The 19320-nt window shown below is 38.7% G+C and overlaps 1 protein-coding gene across 1 annotated transcript in view; it reads right to left on the bottom strand.

Moving 5' to 3' along the window:
- Positions 1-19320, bottom strand: part of STAT4 (signal transducer and activator of transcription 4) — a 43217-nt gene that overhangs the window by 10168 nt on the left and 13729 nt on the right. Inside the window, exons 4-14 of the mRNA XM_076342241.1 lie at positions 14046-14144; positions 13163-13255; positions 11153-11231; positions 9445-9530; positions 8360-8511; positions 6987-7145; positions 5991-6083; positions 5091-5150; positions 4288-4305; positions 4115-4208; positions 3260-3304 (exon numbers count right to left, since the gene is read on the bottom strand). Coding sequence (XP_076198356.1) covers positions 3260-3304; positions 4115-4208; positions 4288-4305; positions 5091-5150; positions 5991-6083; positions 6987-7145; positions 8360-8511; positions 9445-9530; positions 11153-11231; positions 13163-13255; positions 14046-14144 — 978 coding nt within the window. The remainder of the gene's footprint in view (positions 1-3259; positions 3305-4114; positions 4209-4287; positions 4306-5090; positions 5151-5990; positions 6084-6986; positions 7146-8359; positions 8512-9444; positions 9531-11152; positions 11232-13162; positions 13256-14045; positions 14145-19320) is intronic.

Here is a 19320-nt window from a genome sequence, read left to right on the forward strand (position 1 = left end):
GATTACACAACTTTGAAAGAAAACACATATCAAATATATAAGTAGAACAGGAAAAGGAGGAAGTGAAGGAAATAATATGTTTGTTAAATTAAATTAGTCCAGAAGTCTGGTGGTGTTTTTCTGATGAATCTAAAAAAACCCCTTGACGTTGTTAAAGCAATACTTTAAAACCTTTAACTTCTGCTTTTAACTTTTTCTAAAATGGTGCTTTTAAACACAGATTTGCACACAAAAAGTTAACAGATTATTTTTTGTGTCTGATAAAGGTTGTCTCCAACTTTTCTTTTCCTAAAGTTTCTTTACTGATTGACAATTCCAATTTAAACAGAGATGTTAAACTTCAAGGAGAAACAGACTAGAAACAAAACAAAAAGCCACAGCTTTAATGACAAGTAGGCCCTCATCTGGGAATACAGGTTTGTTGTAAGTATACTTAGATGGTACTAGTTGAGGGAGTAGAGGCCTAAATCATGAATCCAAAGTAAATCTGGTATTAAAAACCCAAGCTTTTCTTGGATGGGGAAAAAAAAAAGAAAATCTGTTTGTCATAGTTGATTAAAGTTTGTAGTACAAGCGTTCTGTTTTGATTACAAACCAGCATAGCCCTGTAAAAATCCAAATCTCTGCCCCTTGGGAAACAGATCTTTTGAAATACGTTCCCATCCCCAGAAGTCAAAGTATAAAAATCTATTTGTCCTTTTCCTGTTTTGTTGTTGTTGTTTTTCCCCTCCCCATCACATACTTGTTTTGTCAGACTTTTTAAAAAAAGAAAAAAAAATCAAAAATCCCAAATTGAAATGCTTCCGTTTACTGAAATACTCTGCTTTCAGTCAATGTAAAAGAAAACTATTCCTTGGGAAAGTGCCTCATGGCCTTATCTTTCCCATGGAGCACCTCCTCCAGGACATGTACAGGCCACTGCAACAAAAGATACTGTATAAATGAGGGGTTGAGACCACAGGAGATCCTCAGGCATCTGAATAATAAATCTGCCTTGCAAAGGGAAAATCCAGTTTATAGCTGAAGGCTTTTACATGAAATAGTCATCCATCAAATGAGCTCAAATGTTTTAATACAGGTAGAATCAATCCAGCTCAACCTGTATTGTTGACAGAAAGTTGAAAAGGGTTGGTGAAACTCCCCTTCTCCCTCCCTCCACACCCCCCGTTATGATTTTGCAAAAACTTACATTTTCCTCATGGAAAAATCATCTAGGCAAAAAGGCATATCCACATGAAAGGACAAATCTCAAATACAGAGAGCTTCCACTTTTTTTTATGAGGCAAGTCATACTTAACAACTACACTCTCAGCTTACTAAACATCCTATAACAAACCAAGTTTTTAAATTATTATGGTTGCTGTTAATTAAAAAAACAAAACAAAACAACTTGTTCATGCTAATAATGACTTCACAGACTGTGATTTGACCAAGGAAAAGCTCTGTTTGAGGAAATCAGCTAGCAGTGAACCATGTCACAGCTCAGCGGTCCTAATTCTCCACAGCCCTGTGTTTTATATAGTTACAAAGGCACAATGTGTGAAAATGGGAGTAAAATGCTACCAAAAGTAGAGCACCAACATTTTTATGCCTACATTTTTGCATTTGCTTGTCTTGATGCAAATGACTTTGTAAGTAGCAAAGTAGTTGGGAGGCGAGCCTTGAGTTTCAGTCTTGCTAATCAGGTTGCAAGTTACTCCGTTCAGAAACACCATGTGAAGTGTGCACAAGTATCTTCTGCTTTAGGTTTTTGGTTAAAATTCTCCATGCCAATTACACCTTTGCTTTGTACTTAAAGACTACTTGAAATAACTTTTGTGCTTGTATAACTACATCTATTTGGGCTGTAATATGAGTGATTTTATTATTTTTTTTAATTTTTTTTTTGAAACTTGCCAATATAACTTTACCCTCAGCACTTCTACTGTGCAAAAAAGTTACACTGGTGTGGAGATACCTTAAACCGGTAAAGGCTATTTCACTTCCTAGGTAAGTAGGTGGCATTCATAGAAGCATCTTATGACCTCAGTTACCTTGGGAGACTCTAATTGTTCTGGTAGTGTTGGCAGAGGCTGTATCATTGGCTGCAAGCTTCTGACTCTTTGCTTCCATCAGAGATTTATCTGCAGATTTTTGCTGTTAAATAGCAATGCTAAATTTACAGTGATGGTCCATGGCCACCCTAGAATTTGTGTGTACTCGTGCCTCTCCCCTCCCTGCCTGCTGCCTCCAGTTGCTGGATGAGGACATCCTGCCCTCTCCCCTGCCGGGGCAGTTCTCCTTTCCCCTCCTGCCAGTGATGCAGAAGGTGAATGAATGAAGGCAGTAACTTTCTTGCCTGCGATTCTGATTTTGTCTGTGACACCTGCCGCACTCAGGGGAATCACGGTTTGTAGGAAGCCAGGGCTGAGAAGAAGGACGTAGGGTGTGCAGATGGTGAGGAGCTGGGCAGGGGAAGAAGCACTGGTGGTCTGGATGTGAGGGGTGCTGGAGGGTAACACGGGAATGGAAGGAGCACTGTACGATACAGGGACACGGTGTTCCGGGTGTGGATTAGCACCGATGTTAATACTTCTGATTTCTGTTCTCCGCAAAGCAAGAACGTACGGATTTTAAGCTCCTCTGCTAGGAAGCAAGCACTTGCAATACCTTTTCACCTTATGTGCCAGGTGGTGTGTGCATGTCTCTAAAATCTGGGTACTGCAAAGTACCTGCTGGTTTGTTAGGGCTAACATGTCATAGTACAGTGTCACCACAAGAGGGGAACCTATGACCGGATTCGCATGAGTATTGGTAAACTAAGCACACTTCTGGTCCTGGTTGAGGCAAGCAAACTTCTTTGATGCAGATATAATTATACCCTTACTTCAGCTGTAAACGTGGCCAACAGAATATATATTTAAAGAACCGTTCCTATAGGAAAAATTATTTCAGCAAAAAACTCAAAAAGCTTATTTTTTCAAACTGTAAATGACCAAAAAGGTGGCCTTAAAGATGACTGCCTTTAAGGCATAGACGAATGCCTATTGTAACTTTTTTACACACAAATTTGAGGCATGCAATTAAAATTTCTGAGTACTTACTTCTGAAAAGTTCTCATTATACTTATACCATCATGTGGTAATTGGTCCTATACTTAATATAAGGATAATATATTTCAAAATCTAACAGCATATGGTTGCTCTTTGATTTAAATAAAATCTAATCTGAAATACTTGTGAGAGTAATCAAAAATAACATGTAAAATAAATGCACAAACCTCATTTCCTTTGCTTCCAGCACTTGATTTCATTTCTTTGGGTTGCTGTATAAAGCAAAACAGTATTTATGTGGCAAAGAAACTACAGATAGAAGTACACATAGACTGTCATTTGTAACCATGATGTTCTTAGTATAATAAGGTTTTGTTTACAATATACAAATACATTGTAATGAAGGCTCTGACACTATGCCTTGAAAAGTCTATTCAAGTGAATAGTCTTTTGATATTTTTAACGAATTTTTAAACTAAGTTAACACAACAAAGCGTTAATTAGGGTGCTTGCGAAGCGTGTAATATGAAAAAGCACTAAAGACTGTCAATCTCCATCTCCTTTTGCAAAACTACACTGATGCACTGCATCTGTGGTTAAGCAAAAAAACCCATACCATAGGTGAGGGAGTCTAGTCAGAAAGCATGATTCACTGGGATATTAGAGAAGTTACAGAAGCAGTACTATAGTCTCTCAAAAGACAGTTATCACAGGCATTAATTTCAACCAGACCTAAAGCATTCAATTATATATTTCCCCTAGACAACAGTTTTTTGTTTGGTTTGGGGTTTTTTAACAAAACTCAGTTTCTGAGAAGCTGTGTAATTCAACATGATTAGTCTTTCCCTTTTCTGGCATTATTAAGATTTGCTTTGTCATTTCTGTGAAAATATATAATCGTATTTTATGGAATGGATAAAGTACGGAATAGGATAAAGAGGTTCTAGGAGTAAACTTTCTGTATAAGGAAAAAGAAAATGAGTGTAGACTTGACAGTAATACAGTTCTCCCTGCATAGTTTTTAAAGAATCTTTTATTTCTTTACCAGAGGTGCACGACAGGAAAAAAGCAGTCAAACTTACCAAATGTCGAAATTCTACCGACAGGCTTCCATTTGCGGATTCCTCCATGTTCATTGCTTTCACGTGTGTTCCACACAGAACGAATCTACGATTACTATGGAGGACATTACACTTACATACTCAAATAGTATTGTATTGGATAAATTAAGAAATCTGTTATTTTGTTTTCTTACCTTACAGTTGAAACATTCCTAAAATAGAAGAGGGGCCGGGGGAGGAAACAGATTGTGAATCAGTAAATGTGTAAGCCATACTTGCACTGAGGAACTTATCTTGAGACAGTAGATTTTGCCTTGTTAAAGTTAATTCACGTTACCAACAAAACTGCAATTTTTAAAAGAGAGCTGAAATTTGTACTGTCCAGTTAGACTTTTGCATCTGGCCAGATGCAAGTAGTGTATTTTATCTAGTTTTTTTTCTGCCATTGGAATGATATGTGGGTATCAAAGTACCAAAACCCTTAGAAAGATGGAGTTTATGTAGCAGTCTTAATTTCAGGCAGGGATAAAACTCTCTAAGCTCCATAGTTACTAATTACAGCACCAGCTTTTCAAGCACAAGCTTTGTGCACTACTTGGAGCAGTTGCATTGAAGGTTCCAGGCCTATTAACGCAAGCAGAGATAAGTGCTATTTCAAAGTTAACTATCCCATAAATGCAATACACTTTGATTTAAAGTTTTTGTGTGATGCCACTATTCCAGACTGATGAATTTTACCTAAGTCTTGAAACAAATCTTAAATGGACTTCTTGCCTCCAATTTGAAAATATCAATTAGAAATAGCAGCTTTTATAAAAAAAAGACAAAGTCGTCTTCCACATTGAAAAAAGAAAAGCATTACCCTGATGTTTTAACTGGTTTGGGTTTTTTGTTTTTCCTTTTTAGAGCAACTTCTAAATCAGATAGGGTAGCAATTGAAAAAACTGTGTTATCTCTGTAGGGAGAGAGAGAATATCTTCACTTTAAAGTTTCTTACTTGTCAATAGTTGCTTTCACTCTGATCTGGTAGTTTAGCTCTGGCAACTTAATTAGCAACCTTCAAAACAGAAAATGTAAAAGTGAATATTAACAGAATAAATTTCTCACCAGAAAATATTAGAGACCAGTAGCTCCACACCAAAGTATCTGAAATGATTATAATCTGAAAACAGATTAGGCATCTAGGATTATATCATGATTTACAGGGTTGTGTACTCAGAAAGAGGGGCTGAGCTGTTCCAGTGGCGAGTGTTCCTGCCCTGCACGTATGTGTTTGAGGGAATGGCTAGAGAGACAACAAAGAGGTAATAATTAAGAGATGGATATGTATAATCTGTGACTGCACCGTAGATGTACGTGTACTTTCCTTTACGTACCCTTTCCATCCCCCAACCCTCCATGCATTCTTTTCGCTGCAAGGTGGTAATGAGATGCGAGTTCCTCTCCCACCTTCGCTCTTTTCACAAAGTCAGGCAAGGAGCTACTGGGAGAGAGATAGCTTGTCACTGATTCACCAGAGCCCCCCAAAACGCAGAAGTTTCTCTTTCCTACGTGCAAAAGTGACTCAGTATTCTAATGTTGGCTCGTATCATGTGGATCATTATTTACTCAGTTTGCGAAGTCATTAATACAAGAATTCAATGCATACAGAATCCTGAAGGTGCTGACTTTTCGCCACAGTCTGCCTTTCTTCCTCACACTGATTTACTCTTTATTGCCACTTATTACGAGTGACAGATTCTGTGGCCTTTATATCCCTATTCCAGAAAACTCTCCCTGGAGTCAAAAGGACTCTAATACAAGTTGGTCTGCTTTGCTTTCTAGACTCTGAAACAGTCTCCTAGGATAAAATGCAGTACACAAATGAAGGAATTTACACCAGATTTCCTTTCCTTACCTTAATTTAACAGTGAACTGTATTAACGTTTTAAGAACCATTGGCCTCTGGGGATGTGTTGGCATGCAGGGCTGCCTTTCAACCACAAATGAACTGTGTGAAAAGAAGTGAAACAAATAGATTGTTAGGAATATGCATAAACAAACAGCTGTATTAGGGGAAAAAAAGTGCTGTTACCTCTTAGAGATTTTTTTTTCTACGGATGCTGAAGTTGGAGGTATGTATTCCAACACTTAGTTCTCAAAATGATGCAATGGTCTAACTTACAGTTGAATTGTTCCCATAAGAAACAGATACTTGGAATACATTAAAAATCAAACCAAAACAAATTCCATAGTCCTAAAATACCAGGCTGATAAAAATCTGGAAGACCAAAACTTCTATCAGAACCATAAAACAGAGCATGAAAATACACTGAGCCTGGCTCCAATGAAATTAAACAATCATTTTATCTTTTTTCATTTTTTATAAAAAACCAATTGACTATGTTTTGCTTTCAGATAGTCACTTGTGGTATATCTCTCATATAGCCAGTACAAAAGGCAAGAGGAATGATGATAATATTTTATATATTAATAGAATGTCTTGGTGGGGAAGAGGAAAGACAAGGAACAAATTAGCACCTGCCACTTTACTTAAAAAAACCCAAACCCCAAAGAAACAAACAAACAAAAAAACCCCCAAACCCCCAATCTGTTCTCAGCAGTAAGTACATGACTCCTACTGAAATAAATGGATTTTGTGTGTTCACCTAGAGTCAGGACTTGACCACAAACCCTTAACTACTACACATGAGAAGCTGCCTGGCACCTTCGGCTTCCAGGAATTTTGGTGACAGCTGTACATACTTTTTATATTGGAAACTCGGTCTTTAAGATCTTCAGAGACTGAACCTTTTGTAAATTTTTTTTTCTTCTTAACAATGTGGTCTCATTGTTGCCAATGAATTTGTGTCAGTTCAGGTAAAGTTATGTACACTGACAATGGCTTACGCACTTCCGGAAAAGATTGTAGAGCAGAAAGTTGACTTTCTCCAGCAGTTGAGGTCTTTGCACTGGGATAGGGTCCCCATCATAAGTCAGTCTGGTCAACAGTTCGTCCAGTTTTTCTAGTTGCCTTCTAACTTGAAAAAGACTCTCTGCCAACAGCGTAAAACTACAGCAAAGACAGAAGATTAGTTTGCAATCTTTCATGTAAACGGCTGCTTAGAATATAATGGCTCCTGAAGTTCTTGCTTAGGGAAATCAGAATCAGTACCGATTGGTGCTTTCTAGCTTTATCCAAACTCGTGTCCATTCATCTTTTGTTTACAGGAGTATATAAATACATCAGGCAAAATTTCCTACTTTATTTTCAAAGATAAATATTTTTGCAACAGGCCTCATCAACAGCAATGCAATGCTGTCCGTGATAATTTAGAAGAAATATGTACACAGTTCTGACGTTTTACATGCAGGGCACTTGTGCCAATTTTATTTCTTTCCTGCAGCTTAGCGGTTTTGCAAAATGTACTCTTTAAAAGGATAATATTTATATAAAATGAAAAAGTTACGAACACTGAGGACGTGCATTTCTCAGAAATGTAAAAACAGTTAGGAAAATGAAATCCAAACACACTTGCTAACAGCTTAATAGGGTACGTGAGTATAAAAATCACATCTTTTAGCTATTTTTAACACCTTCATTGGAAAAAAAAATACTTCAGTGGGAAAAAAACACACAAAAAAGGCAAAAAATACTTTTTCTTCAAACCTAAGAAGGTTCTTGGTTGTTTTCCTTCCTTTTTTCTTCTTACTCTTTACTTCCACCTTCTCCAGAAGAGAAGTTTGATGGGAGAGAAATGACCAGGACGTTGACATTCTCTGGCTGCATTATCTTTTTAAATATAATGCCTTTTTTTATTTATTTATTTGCAATCACCTTTAGAGTTTCCACCACAGAGACTACTGCCACTCAATTCCTGTGTAGTTTGAAGTCTGGAGGAGTGATGTACCTAGTGAGTCAAAGCATAAAGTGTCTACCCAGCTCCTGCCTAGACAAAACTCCCACTATCCTCAGTGACAAACCCAGTCAGCACAGTTCTTACTCAAGCAAAACTCCCGAGAGGGTGTGTATCATGTATCTGGAACAACTGTCAAACCAAAAAATGACTGACTGCCATGGCTCAGGCTCAGCAGTTCACTGTAACGTTATTTATTCTGAATAGCAAATGTTGTCCACCAAAACAAATTGTATTTGTGTTATTTACTTGCTTAGCTGCTAATGAATTTGCTACTGTTGCAAGGTAACTGATCTAAAGGAAAGATCATTTCATGTGCAGCAGACTTCCTGTGGTTTTCAGTGGAAACACAAGCTCAAGGCAAGTTTACCAGTTCTGCAGCTGATCAAGCCCACCATGGAGAGGACCCCCAATGCAGGCAATCTGCTGCCGTCTCTTCCAGTCTAGCAGCTCTTCAGTCAGCATGTTGCTCATAAGCATATCGATTTCATGAATCACACGCCCTATTTTACTGAGTACTTCCTGTAAAATAGGAAAGGTATCACAAACTGACCACAGGGAACAGCCACAAAACTCAGCAATTATCATAAAAGTGCTGATTACATTTCTTTCAATTACTTTGCAAGTAACTGTATTTAGCCCCAACGGCTTTAGTCTCTCTAATTCAGAGGTGACTGGATTCATCACCCATTGTACTTGAAATTAATCCTGAATGTCTATGAACTCTTTCTCAGTAAAACGTTTTTTGGGGGTGGGAAGGAGGATTGTTGCATTCTTTGTGGGCATAACACCTCCAAGAAGGTGGAGGTGTTACATTTGTGGAAGGTGGAAGGAGTACATTTACAAGTACTGTCAAGGTAAAAAAGTCCTCCTTTTGTTTTGTATCATACCCAGTGCACTGGTTTTTTTTGCTTGCTTGCTTTTATCCTTAAAAAGCATGTGGACTCAAACAAATTGCCTAAATGTACTGTTTTCTGTGCCGGCAAGGAAGTGGTCAGGGGAATATTGTCATATTTGCAAGTCTCGGTCACAGAACAGAGCAAGGTACCATTGGTGGGTTGTTGGGGTTTTTTTTGTTTGTTTGGGGTTTTTTTGGCAGTTATTAGATTACATTTACTTTGAATACTTTTTGCTTACTTTAAAAAGTATATATTGCCAACTAAGTTATCCATTTAGTACAGTGCATAAGAGGTCCTGTGAAGTGATGCCCTCACCTCCCTTCTAAGGTGTGCAGAACCATATCCTTGATTGAGCCGTTACTTAATTGCCAATTTCTTAACTGCTAGTCAAAATCACCCGCACCCACCCAAAACCTTTTGTGGATTTGTAACTCCTGTTATTTGTCTGTTCTTCTGAGAGGAGGATTTAAAAAGGCATGCATACGCATTTGAGTATTCGATGTGGGAATAAGGGGAGAAAGCAAACAAACCACAAATGACAAAAGATGTCACTAACCTTTCTCTTGTAGTCTAAAGTATTGAGCATCGCCTGCAACGCCAACATTTCCTGTTTAATGAGGGCGCTGTTTTTGTCGCTCTGCTCTGCAGGGGGATGAAAAAAATCAGTACAAATGCGTGCATGGGTGCGTGCGTGTGTTTATAAGGGGAGGAGGGGAAAAAACCACGAGCAGACTGCAGCATGAACTAGTGAAAAAATAAACTGCAGATATCAGTAGATTACGTAATAGGGTATTTCATTTGAATGGACTAACTTTAGTACAAGTTTAAGACAAGGTTTTTATGACTCCACTCTTTAGATGTGCATGTGGAACAGGAAAAGATAGAAAACATACAGATGATACCTAGAAATCTATAAATCTCCTATTCATGTGCATACTGGTGTATTATGTACATCTGGCTTGGATCAATGATTGATCTGTGCACTACTGAAATATGCTTGTGATGTCAGCAGTTAGACTAAAGGTCTTCGGACTTGATGTGAATTACACGTCTGGCTGAGAGAATAGAGGTTAGGCATTTGAAACAGAGATAAAGTGTTCATTGCCGTGGGGATTTCAGCAGCCAGGACTACTGATTACTGGGTATTTCCCCCTCTCCGTAACTTTTTTCCTTCTCTGGATCATGCATTAGTTTCAAGCTTCCCCTATGCTCTTTCATATGCAGCTCTTCCCCCGCCATCACCTTCCCCCACCTTTTGCTCTTCTTACATCTTTCATGCTACCTTCAAAAAAGAAATTGGTGCCAACTGTGTCTCCGCTAAGCTCTGGATTGACATCTTCCCATTAAGTTAGAGTAGATGTTTCAACAGAGGCAGACAAGTAACTGATTGTCAAGTCAGCCACAGTAATTGCTCACACACATTGTAAGGTACTGCAAGCTGCCTTTGCTGGTGTAGAGCATTTGTTGACACAGTGAATTTTTAAGCCCTGAAAGTCATTTATATAAGCATGTTTTATTTTGCAAGTGGGGCAGGCTTCAATCATCTGCATGGTCAGTAATTATGATTGGCCTGATGACTAACAAGTCATTAAACCATGGCAACTTGATCTCTTCCGATTGCCTGGCCATATCCAGCCTCAAACATATAGGATTGACACGTTTAAGAACTCGGACATTTCAAGCCCAATATCTTTGCATGTTCAAAGGGAGATAATATGAAGATATCTGAGCAGACACAAGTGGACGTCAGTTTCTTTTCTGAAAGAGATCATGTAAGGACTGTTGCCATGTGCAGATCTCAACCATGATAGGCTGGTCAAACATGCATTCAGAGTGCTTACCAGCTGGTTATCACCACTGTGGTCAAAAAAGAACAGAAAGCCAAGTTAGAGGCTAAAAAAATCAGTTTTGCACAACTCTACTCTGGTAAATAAGAGGCTCTTCCACATCCTGCCAAGGAAGGGCCATGTCAAAGGTGAGGAAATTGAAAAATAGGTTCTTTAAATTAAGATATTACTATTTTTTCATGCTATTATTCAGCTTATCTGTAGAAAATAACTATACTTGCTCGACAAGATCCTCTTTACCCTCTTAACCCCAAAAGAGTCATTATGTTCCAAGACTATAACTTTATATAAAGTAAAAATCCGGTTTTATGTTTACATATGTTATCTGGGTAACGTACAAAAATCCCTGATACTGGAGTCTAGCTGTGGAATCAGCCATTTCCTAGAGAATCTAAAAATTATTATAAAAACTCTTACCTAAGCTTTGTATTGTTTTATACCTGAAGTCAAATTCCTCTTGCAAGTCTTCCAAGTATTTGACATCTTGGTCAGTCATCTTTCCCAGGGAAAAGAAAGTAAAATTACTTGGGTGTTCACAGTGACATAAAAAGGAATTTGTTTTGTAATGGACAAATGTATAATGTAGTATTTTCCTTTCCTACCATTTGAAAATCCTTAAGCAGTTCTGGGAAGTCTGGTTTACTATCTTGTAAACTTTAAAAAAGACGATTGAATTATAAATGCACATTTATAACTACAGATTTATTTTACTTTTTCGGAAACCCAACTATTATCCTCTCTCCCACAGTCAAACAGTAGTTGATACAGCTTAACCACTTCTTGTTTACTAGTTCAATGACATAGTGGAAAGTAGGAATGATTACATTTAGCCTGAGCTAAATTGAAATTATTATGCCAATAACGTAACTCTCTTCGTGGAACTTTAAAGCGGGGCAAATGGATAATTTTGCATTGACTTCAATGGAAATTGGAATGGGGTCTGCAAAGCCAAGGAAGGTGGAGCCAGAGACAGGAGCAGAGCTCAGAGATTTTAAGAATTTGGGTAAAGAAATGAAACATTTTTGCTGCTTTGGCTTTTTGCAAGGGTTTGTTTTCATATGTATTGCAAAAAGTTTAGAAGGTGTTTTCTAGTAACCAAACAATGATAATTCAAAAGAAGACACATCAAAAGAAGGAGAATAAAACTGTAGGAAATCATCTGTTTTACTTTGAAGGTCTGTTTCTGTGCTGTTTATAGGAAGCCTTGATTCTGCCAACTCATAAGCAATCCTTTTTAGTTCCCTGAGATGTGCACGTTAAGTGTCTGTGAAAATACAAAAACTCATTTGCTAAATGAGGACACACAGAATTAGCCATTTTGGCTTCCTCTTTATTTTGGAGACTAAACTTTTAAATTACGTGTATAAGGTATGAAATTACATACACAAGGAGCTGGCTGATTTCTGTGTTCAACTTAATTACCTACTAAAAAAAACTTGTATCTAGAAATTGTTCTCATTTTCACTGGTCTTTCAGGGATTGCTGCGCTTCCCCACACAGGCAGAAGGAGCTGCTGGGTTGCAGCTTTGTCTGCTTTTGCTCTTCAACTCTTATCTTATAACTTTATACATAGATAGAGGTCTAGTATCACATTCTTCCAAAGCTAGCTTTATCCTTTTAAGGGTTTCATCTCTCTAACCCTTCTTCCCCATGTAGGGAGACACTGATGAGAGAATGCTACTAGGACCTCTTTCCAGTATACCAGAAGTGTTGCTCTTGAATGGTATATGAACAGGTATTTCAAATATAACTTCTACACTGAGACTGCTGCAAAGCTGAAAGTGGGGCTGGGACAGCAAAAAGGCCGTAGGTAGTCTGAATCCTTATCCTGCCTTGAACTGAATGGGCAGGTATTCTCTGACTGAGCTTTCAAGGTCTCTATGGGACATAGCTACAAGTTTGGCTCAGCCCAGCTCTGCCCTGCAATGGTATGGGAAACTCCTGGAGAATTGTTACCATCAGCTCCCAATGTTCTTCTCCCCTCACGTCTCCAAAACATGTAATTATGTCACGTAGCCTTCAGCTTTACAAAGATCTTGGTACGTGACTCAGAGGTCACGAAGGCTAGCTACTGCTGACCCAACTAAAAGAGGCGAAGTTGCAGAAATACATTTATTGAACCTCGCATCTTTTTAGAGACAGTAGGTATGTTCTTACTGCACTCAGTGGTCTGCCTGCAACTTGCATAGGGATAAGTGTGATAGCTTTAAAATATGTAGCTCTCACACTGAACCCAGAGCAGCTGTAAAAACCTGAGGATCCAGGTATGTCCTGAGTAGTTAGTCTGGGCTGAGGTCCTCAGAATAATGGAAAATGGTTGGCGCAGCTTGTTAGCAAAAGTATTTGTGCTACCCAGCTTAAAGATAGTTCAGGTATGTCTGTATGAAAGTCATGGCTGCGTAAACAGCAAACAGGACAAAAAAATACCTGAGCGCTGTTCTTGATGGCTGACACTTTGTGTTCTACATTTCTTTGTCGTTCTGAAACCACGGAGTTCTGCAGAGACTTTTCCAGCGGCCCCTGGAACACATCGAACAGATAATGGGTGGATGAGTAATAACGAGCGATAGTAACTGTACTGCAAGTTCTAGCATAGAGAGGGAATTCAGAAGCTGGTCTTCAACCAGCTGGAGACTGGTGTAAACAGACAAATCTGTTTAGTTCCACAGATTTGAAAAACATGCTGCTTTAACTTTGAAATGCAAAAGGTGAAAGAGTGTGCGTGTACTGCAAACATTAAACATCTAGTAAATTAAAGAAACCGAAACATAGATTATTAGATTTCTGAAAAAAGACCCATGTCACAATATACATATAAGAATATGTATTACATCCACAGGTGATTAAAAAGAACACATTTGACTTAAAAATTCTATCTGGGTTTTAACCATGTAACAATTTCCCCAAAATAGGTTTTATATGTAATTTTGAAGTTTCTTTCTTCAAACAACATAAAAACTATCAATGCCTTTGCAATGTATCAGGTGGAATGTCTTTTGCGTTGCATAATTAATATGAATTAATGCATTACATAATTTAAAATATACGCATCTGTTTTGCAAAGAATAATCTCCTTAAAGCCTTTCCCACAGATTAAAGTCTTTGAAGATTAGCTGTGACAGAGAAGTCACTTATAGCAATGTTTGCAGCAGTAGAGCCACTAATGAAGTACAAACATGAGTTTAAAGGGCAACATTTGGCAACCCCTAGTGCACACAAATCACTCTAGTGGAATGAGAGGACAGGATTTGGTCCTAAAAGCATGTGAGCAGATTAACATGGAGCAGATTAATGAAATGTAATTCATTACCTGTACAGGCATGCTAGCTGCAGCCAATATTCTTCTTTCTTCTCTCAAACAGTTTGAGATGATCACTGCTATATGCATGGGATTACCATGATATTTGCCCTGCAAGCACAAGTAAATACAGTTTTCAAAAATTCAGAATTCAGGCTGTCCCCCTGGAAATCACAAACAGTGTGCTTCAGTGCCTATGAGCTACAGCTTGGTGCGGGTGGAAAAGACCCCCCTACTGTTCTCGACCTGTGTTAGTGCTGGTTCCGCCTTGCAGTGCAGCATCAGTTAGTGCCGTTGTCGTAAAATATTCTTAACAATGTTCTACAGAGATTATAAAGATACAACTCTGAGATGTACATCATTTGAAGATCAAATTGCTCCACTGCTAACACAGCTGTTTTGAAAGGGCTTTCCTATCAGCCTATTCTGTGCATGATTTTATCATGTCTTCCATTTTCAATAGGAAGTTGCTGTTAGCATGTAGCACTTCTGCCAAAAAAAACTGGTAAGCATATCAATATGGTAACGATGCAAAGCAGAAAAACTTCCTCAGCATAAAGCAGAAGACTTAAATTTTAATGTCTACAAACAATTTTTCTCCTTCAACAAATAATGAGCCTAGGATGAAGGAAGAAGCAACTCTTGTCCCAAGCCAAAGAACCAAAAAATGTCTGTATTTTTACAACACCGTAAATAATGTCCAGAATTGCTGGTGCGTGACTGAGGACTGGGCACAATTTGAAGTAATATTGGTTTGTGCTGTATTTATCAAATTGGAATGATTGAGGACTCTCAAGCAGTGTCTTTCATGGTGATGTATTCGTTCAGTGTTTCTCAATATCCTTCATGCCTTTTATTCAGTATTCGTATATCATTTATTCAGATGCCCTTTATTCAGTGCTCATACAATTTTCAGCCATTCATTAGAATTAATGCAGTTCATTTCTTTTCCTGTACGGTTTCCAGTTCTGGACTTGTTCTACGTTCCCTTCTTTCTGATTAGTTTTTATTCTCATCATATTTTGCTGCCACTCAGAACTTCATTTATTCTTGCTTTCTCTGAATGTGGCACAATAAGTTTATACATATTTAAATTGATGCTGCATTTTCCTTTGATATCTCATACCAATTGTAGTAGAAACAAGGGTGAACACATCTGATAGAAATGTGAACACACTGCTTCTATATGCCAACTACTACTATGACAGTGAACATATATTTCTAACACTTTTTACTAGACAGACAAAACCGAGTCATTTCCTGGGTGCTTTTGCATGAAATCTAAGTAATCTGACAGACTTTTTCATAATATGTTTTGACTGCAATTACAAGGTAAAGAAATATTGTATTAAAAATGGTGATTTTAATCACGGAGATTTGGTTTGAGCTGTTTGATATAAAATACCATGCTAGTGGTTATACTGTGGTTCCAGGTAGAGACTAAGGTGAAAGACATAGGACTCTTGAAACTAAATAACTGATGTACAAAATGTTCCCTTCTAGAGAAGCTTTGACTGCCATGGAGTTGTTAGTAATGAAACTAACCTTTCTAATGTTTCTAGGGTTTCTGAAGTCTTCTCAGGACAAATAAAGTACATCCCCCACAGTGCAACCAGTGCACACCCAAAGCAGTCTCAGTGCTGTGCCTCCTTTGATCTCTTTAAAAGCAGTTCAGGGTGGTGCTTTACTCTAGCAATCATCTGTACCAATTACCCTGAGGAACGGGAGTTATGGACTAGACTGATTTGGGGAGTTTCTCTGGAAAAATAAGTGGTGAGTAATACTACTCCAGGACACACTATGTCTCAGGTGAAACACTAAGCACTCCCTCCCTGCCTGCTCCTTGCCGGGCAGTGAGGGGGGATTTAACATTAAGGATACACTGCCGATTTCCACGTCAAACGACAATGCCAAAGATCTGCCGTTACTTGTTTCTCCCTGCCAGCTTCTTGGCTATAAGGGTAGTAACTATGTTCTCGCTGCACACTTCCTTCAGCGCAACTGAACTTCATGCCCAGGAATATACCCATAGTCCCCTTTATTGAGCATATTCCCAAGCTGTCTCTGCGTGGTGTCAGGATGTAGCTTTGGGAAGGGAATACAGGAACATGGGTAATGGCTATGATCTTCCTGCAAAAGACTGAGTGGAGTGGAGCTTCATGTGGAAGTAAGGTAAAGGTAGGGTCCAACAGCAACAGCCGGGTAACAGCCGGAGCAAATTAATTGCTGCAAAGAATGGTTGTGCTCTTGGCTGTGCGGTGCCAGCCCTTGACTCGTGCCAGTCCAGTGCCTGTCTGACTCCTTAGTGAGCCAATCCAGATTGCTAACTGGGTTGGAAAACACTCGTGCTTTTTTGCTGAACAGGTTTTCTGCTCCTCAGTGGACTGAAACTGCTCAGCAAAGGATGAGTTTATTGTTAAGGACTAGCACATGTGAAGTCAGGAGAGGTTGGCTGGGAGAGGGGAGAACAGGCCTGCCTTCTTTCAGCTGCAGTCAGTTGTATTGCTAAGCCTGTCTCATCTATCTGCACCTTGATTAGAGGAAAAAAAAAGTCCTGTTTTTAATAAGGCTTGGGATGAAAGCTGTGGTAAGAAATCTGTGACTGGTGTAAATCCACTGATGTGCATATTAATTCCTCAGTTAATGTCCGTTAACTTCTGCTTGTTGCTGTTATTTTTTTGCTGGTAAAACAGGGTCCCACCTTTCACATACATGGCTAATATTTGAGGACCATACCACACGTTGGTATCTGCAGGCTATCTGAAGCTACAAAGCTTGAGGAGTGTTTAGTCCCTGTTTACCACTGCCCAACAGAATTCAAGCACTCTAAGGGTTGATGGTTGCCTTTTGTCTTTGCCCTGTGAAAACAAGGAGTCAAACAAAAGCTATTTAACAAAGTCAAGAAGAAATAAAAATCCTTTCTTGGAGCTGGAAAATGCATTTATGTAGAAGAGGCACTTCAAAAAAATCTTCTGACAGTGGGATGTTTTAAAATCCCCCACAAAAAATGCCAGGTATTAGGGACTTTCCTAGCATTTCTAGATACTATTCATATGCAAAACTTAAAAACTCTCTCTCTCTCTCTCTCTTTTTCTTTGTTTCATTAAGAGAAAACCATCTGCATCAAGAGGTGAAGTGGAAATTCACCTTTTCTTTTTCTTTCTTCTCTAACTCATAAAGCTCTAATAATAAGCTGTGCCCGTAGTGATTCCCATACTTGTGCCTGTCTGGTGCTTGTTCAACTCCACTTGATTCAGTTTGAGCAGACACCAAGCAGGTTGACAGAGAACTGCTGCCTGCCCTCCTGGAGCAGCAGCCCCTCAGACAAAAGCTGGAATAATGGTGGATCTGCAGTACGAATGCTTGCCATCAAAGGCTAGGAACCGGCCTTGCCTTTGCGATAGACACATGCTCTGAATGCTGGACAGCTGGCACGGAGCTGAGCAGTGTGCCACAGCCTGAGCGGGCATCCCCTTCTGTGGGTCTTGAGCTCTCCCTCCTAGAACAGCTATATTTATACAATCTAGGCTATCTATGTCAATAGCCTCTTTTGCAGTAATCTAGCAGATGGATTGCAACTCAACACTAATAAATTGATAAATAATAAGTTGTAACATTAAATATCTCAATAATTGTAACTTATTAAATAATAATTATTAAAAGTCACAATAACCAATGTGTTTGACTGTCAAAATAATAACACTGAGTTTTTTCTCCCCATGTTTTATACTTCTCAGAGGTAATTACACTTCAGAACGTGCCACTCAGTATTCCCTTATTATCCGTCTACTGCCAACTCTTGCTGTTCTGCACTTCCATTTTGTCTTTGGTTGAGGGAAGAATTTGCTCAAGATGACCTTGGCTTCTAAATGACTAATTGAAAATTATTTCCTATCATTGAAAGGGTAGTATAAGTTGGAAAATAAAGGAAATTTAACCAAAAAAAGGCTTGAGGTGGGGGAATCCTAACTTAGTGTGACATCAGCATTGGCAGCCAGGAAAGGAGAAAGGGTGTGGATTCTGTAGTTATGCAAAATCGTATTATTAAGTTTAGATATTTATAGAGAAAACTTATAATTGTCTTTTGATAAATACCAACAAAGAGAAATTGAGGATTCACTTTTCATCTGAAGTTTCAAACAGAAACATTAGTCTTATCTGCTTATATTACTGTAATTCTGTTGTTCTTAGAAATTTTCTTTCTCCTCTTTTCCATTTTGATGAGGTCTTCCATATCATGATTTACAACAAACAACAAATGATCTTATTTGGACTGGCTTCTTCTCAGTAACTACCAGCATGATGCTAAATTTAAGCAAATGGGGGAAATTAAACTTTCATTCTGAACAGGTGAAAATTTTCTCTGAATGCTGATGACATTTCCTCAGGAGAAAACCTTCCTACCGCTGCCCAGCATGCACTGTCTCTACTCCAGAGACATCTGTTGTGATAGTATCTTACTAGATCATGAAGAAAAGCAAAGAGGCATTTCTGAAAAAACAATTTATACGTTATAGTATGCAGAGTTTAGACCTTTTAGCCAAATTTTAAAACAGCTTGAACTATTTGGGATATGTTAAGATGCATGAAACAGTGGCTGGGGAAATGCAAGATTTGATTCTGTAAGTTGTAAGATCATGGAGAAACTTTAAAATACATATTATGACACTTTAAAATACATGTGCTTTTAAAAAGAACAAAAGGGTCTAGAGCACAAGTCATATGAGGAGTGGCTGAGGGAACTGGGGTTGTTTAGCCTGGAGAAGAGGAGGCTGAGGGGAGACCTCATCGCTCTCTACAGCTACCTGAAAGGAGGTTGTAGCGAGGTGGGGGTCGGTCTCTTCTCCCAAGTAACAAGCGATAGGACGAGAGGAAACGGCCTCAAGTTGCACCAGGGGAGGTTTAGATTGGATATTAGGAAGAATTTCTTCACCGAAAGGGTTGTCAAGCACTGAACAGGCTGCCCAGGGAAGTGGTTGAGTCCCCATCCCTGGAGGTATTTAAAAGATGTGTGGATGTGGTGCTTAGGGACATGGTTTAGTGGTGGACTTGGCAGTGCTAGGTTAACGGTTGGACTTGATGACCTTAAAGGTCTTTTCCAACCTAAATGATTCCATGATTCTATAAACAACTGTCAATTTTAGTATCTGAAATTTACTGCTTTTCCTGAGACAAATGAAGAAATCTAGACCAGAGATCACTCTCTTACTCTTCTTTTCTTCCCATTTTTTTAATTTTCCAAAATTTAGCTTATTTTCCTGCGGGCAGCTCCATCACAAAGTGGATC

The sequence above is a fragment of the Aptenodytes patagonicus genome, chromosome 6 (genome assembly GCF_965638725.1).
Source record: "Aptenodytes patagonicus chromosome 6, bAptPat1.pri.cur, whole genome shotgun sequence".
In the NCBI taxonomy this organism is placed as follows: Eukaryota; Metazoa; Chordata; class Aves; order Sphenisciformes; family Spheniscidae; genus Aptenodytes; species Aptenodytes patagonicus.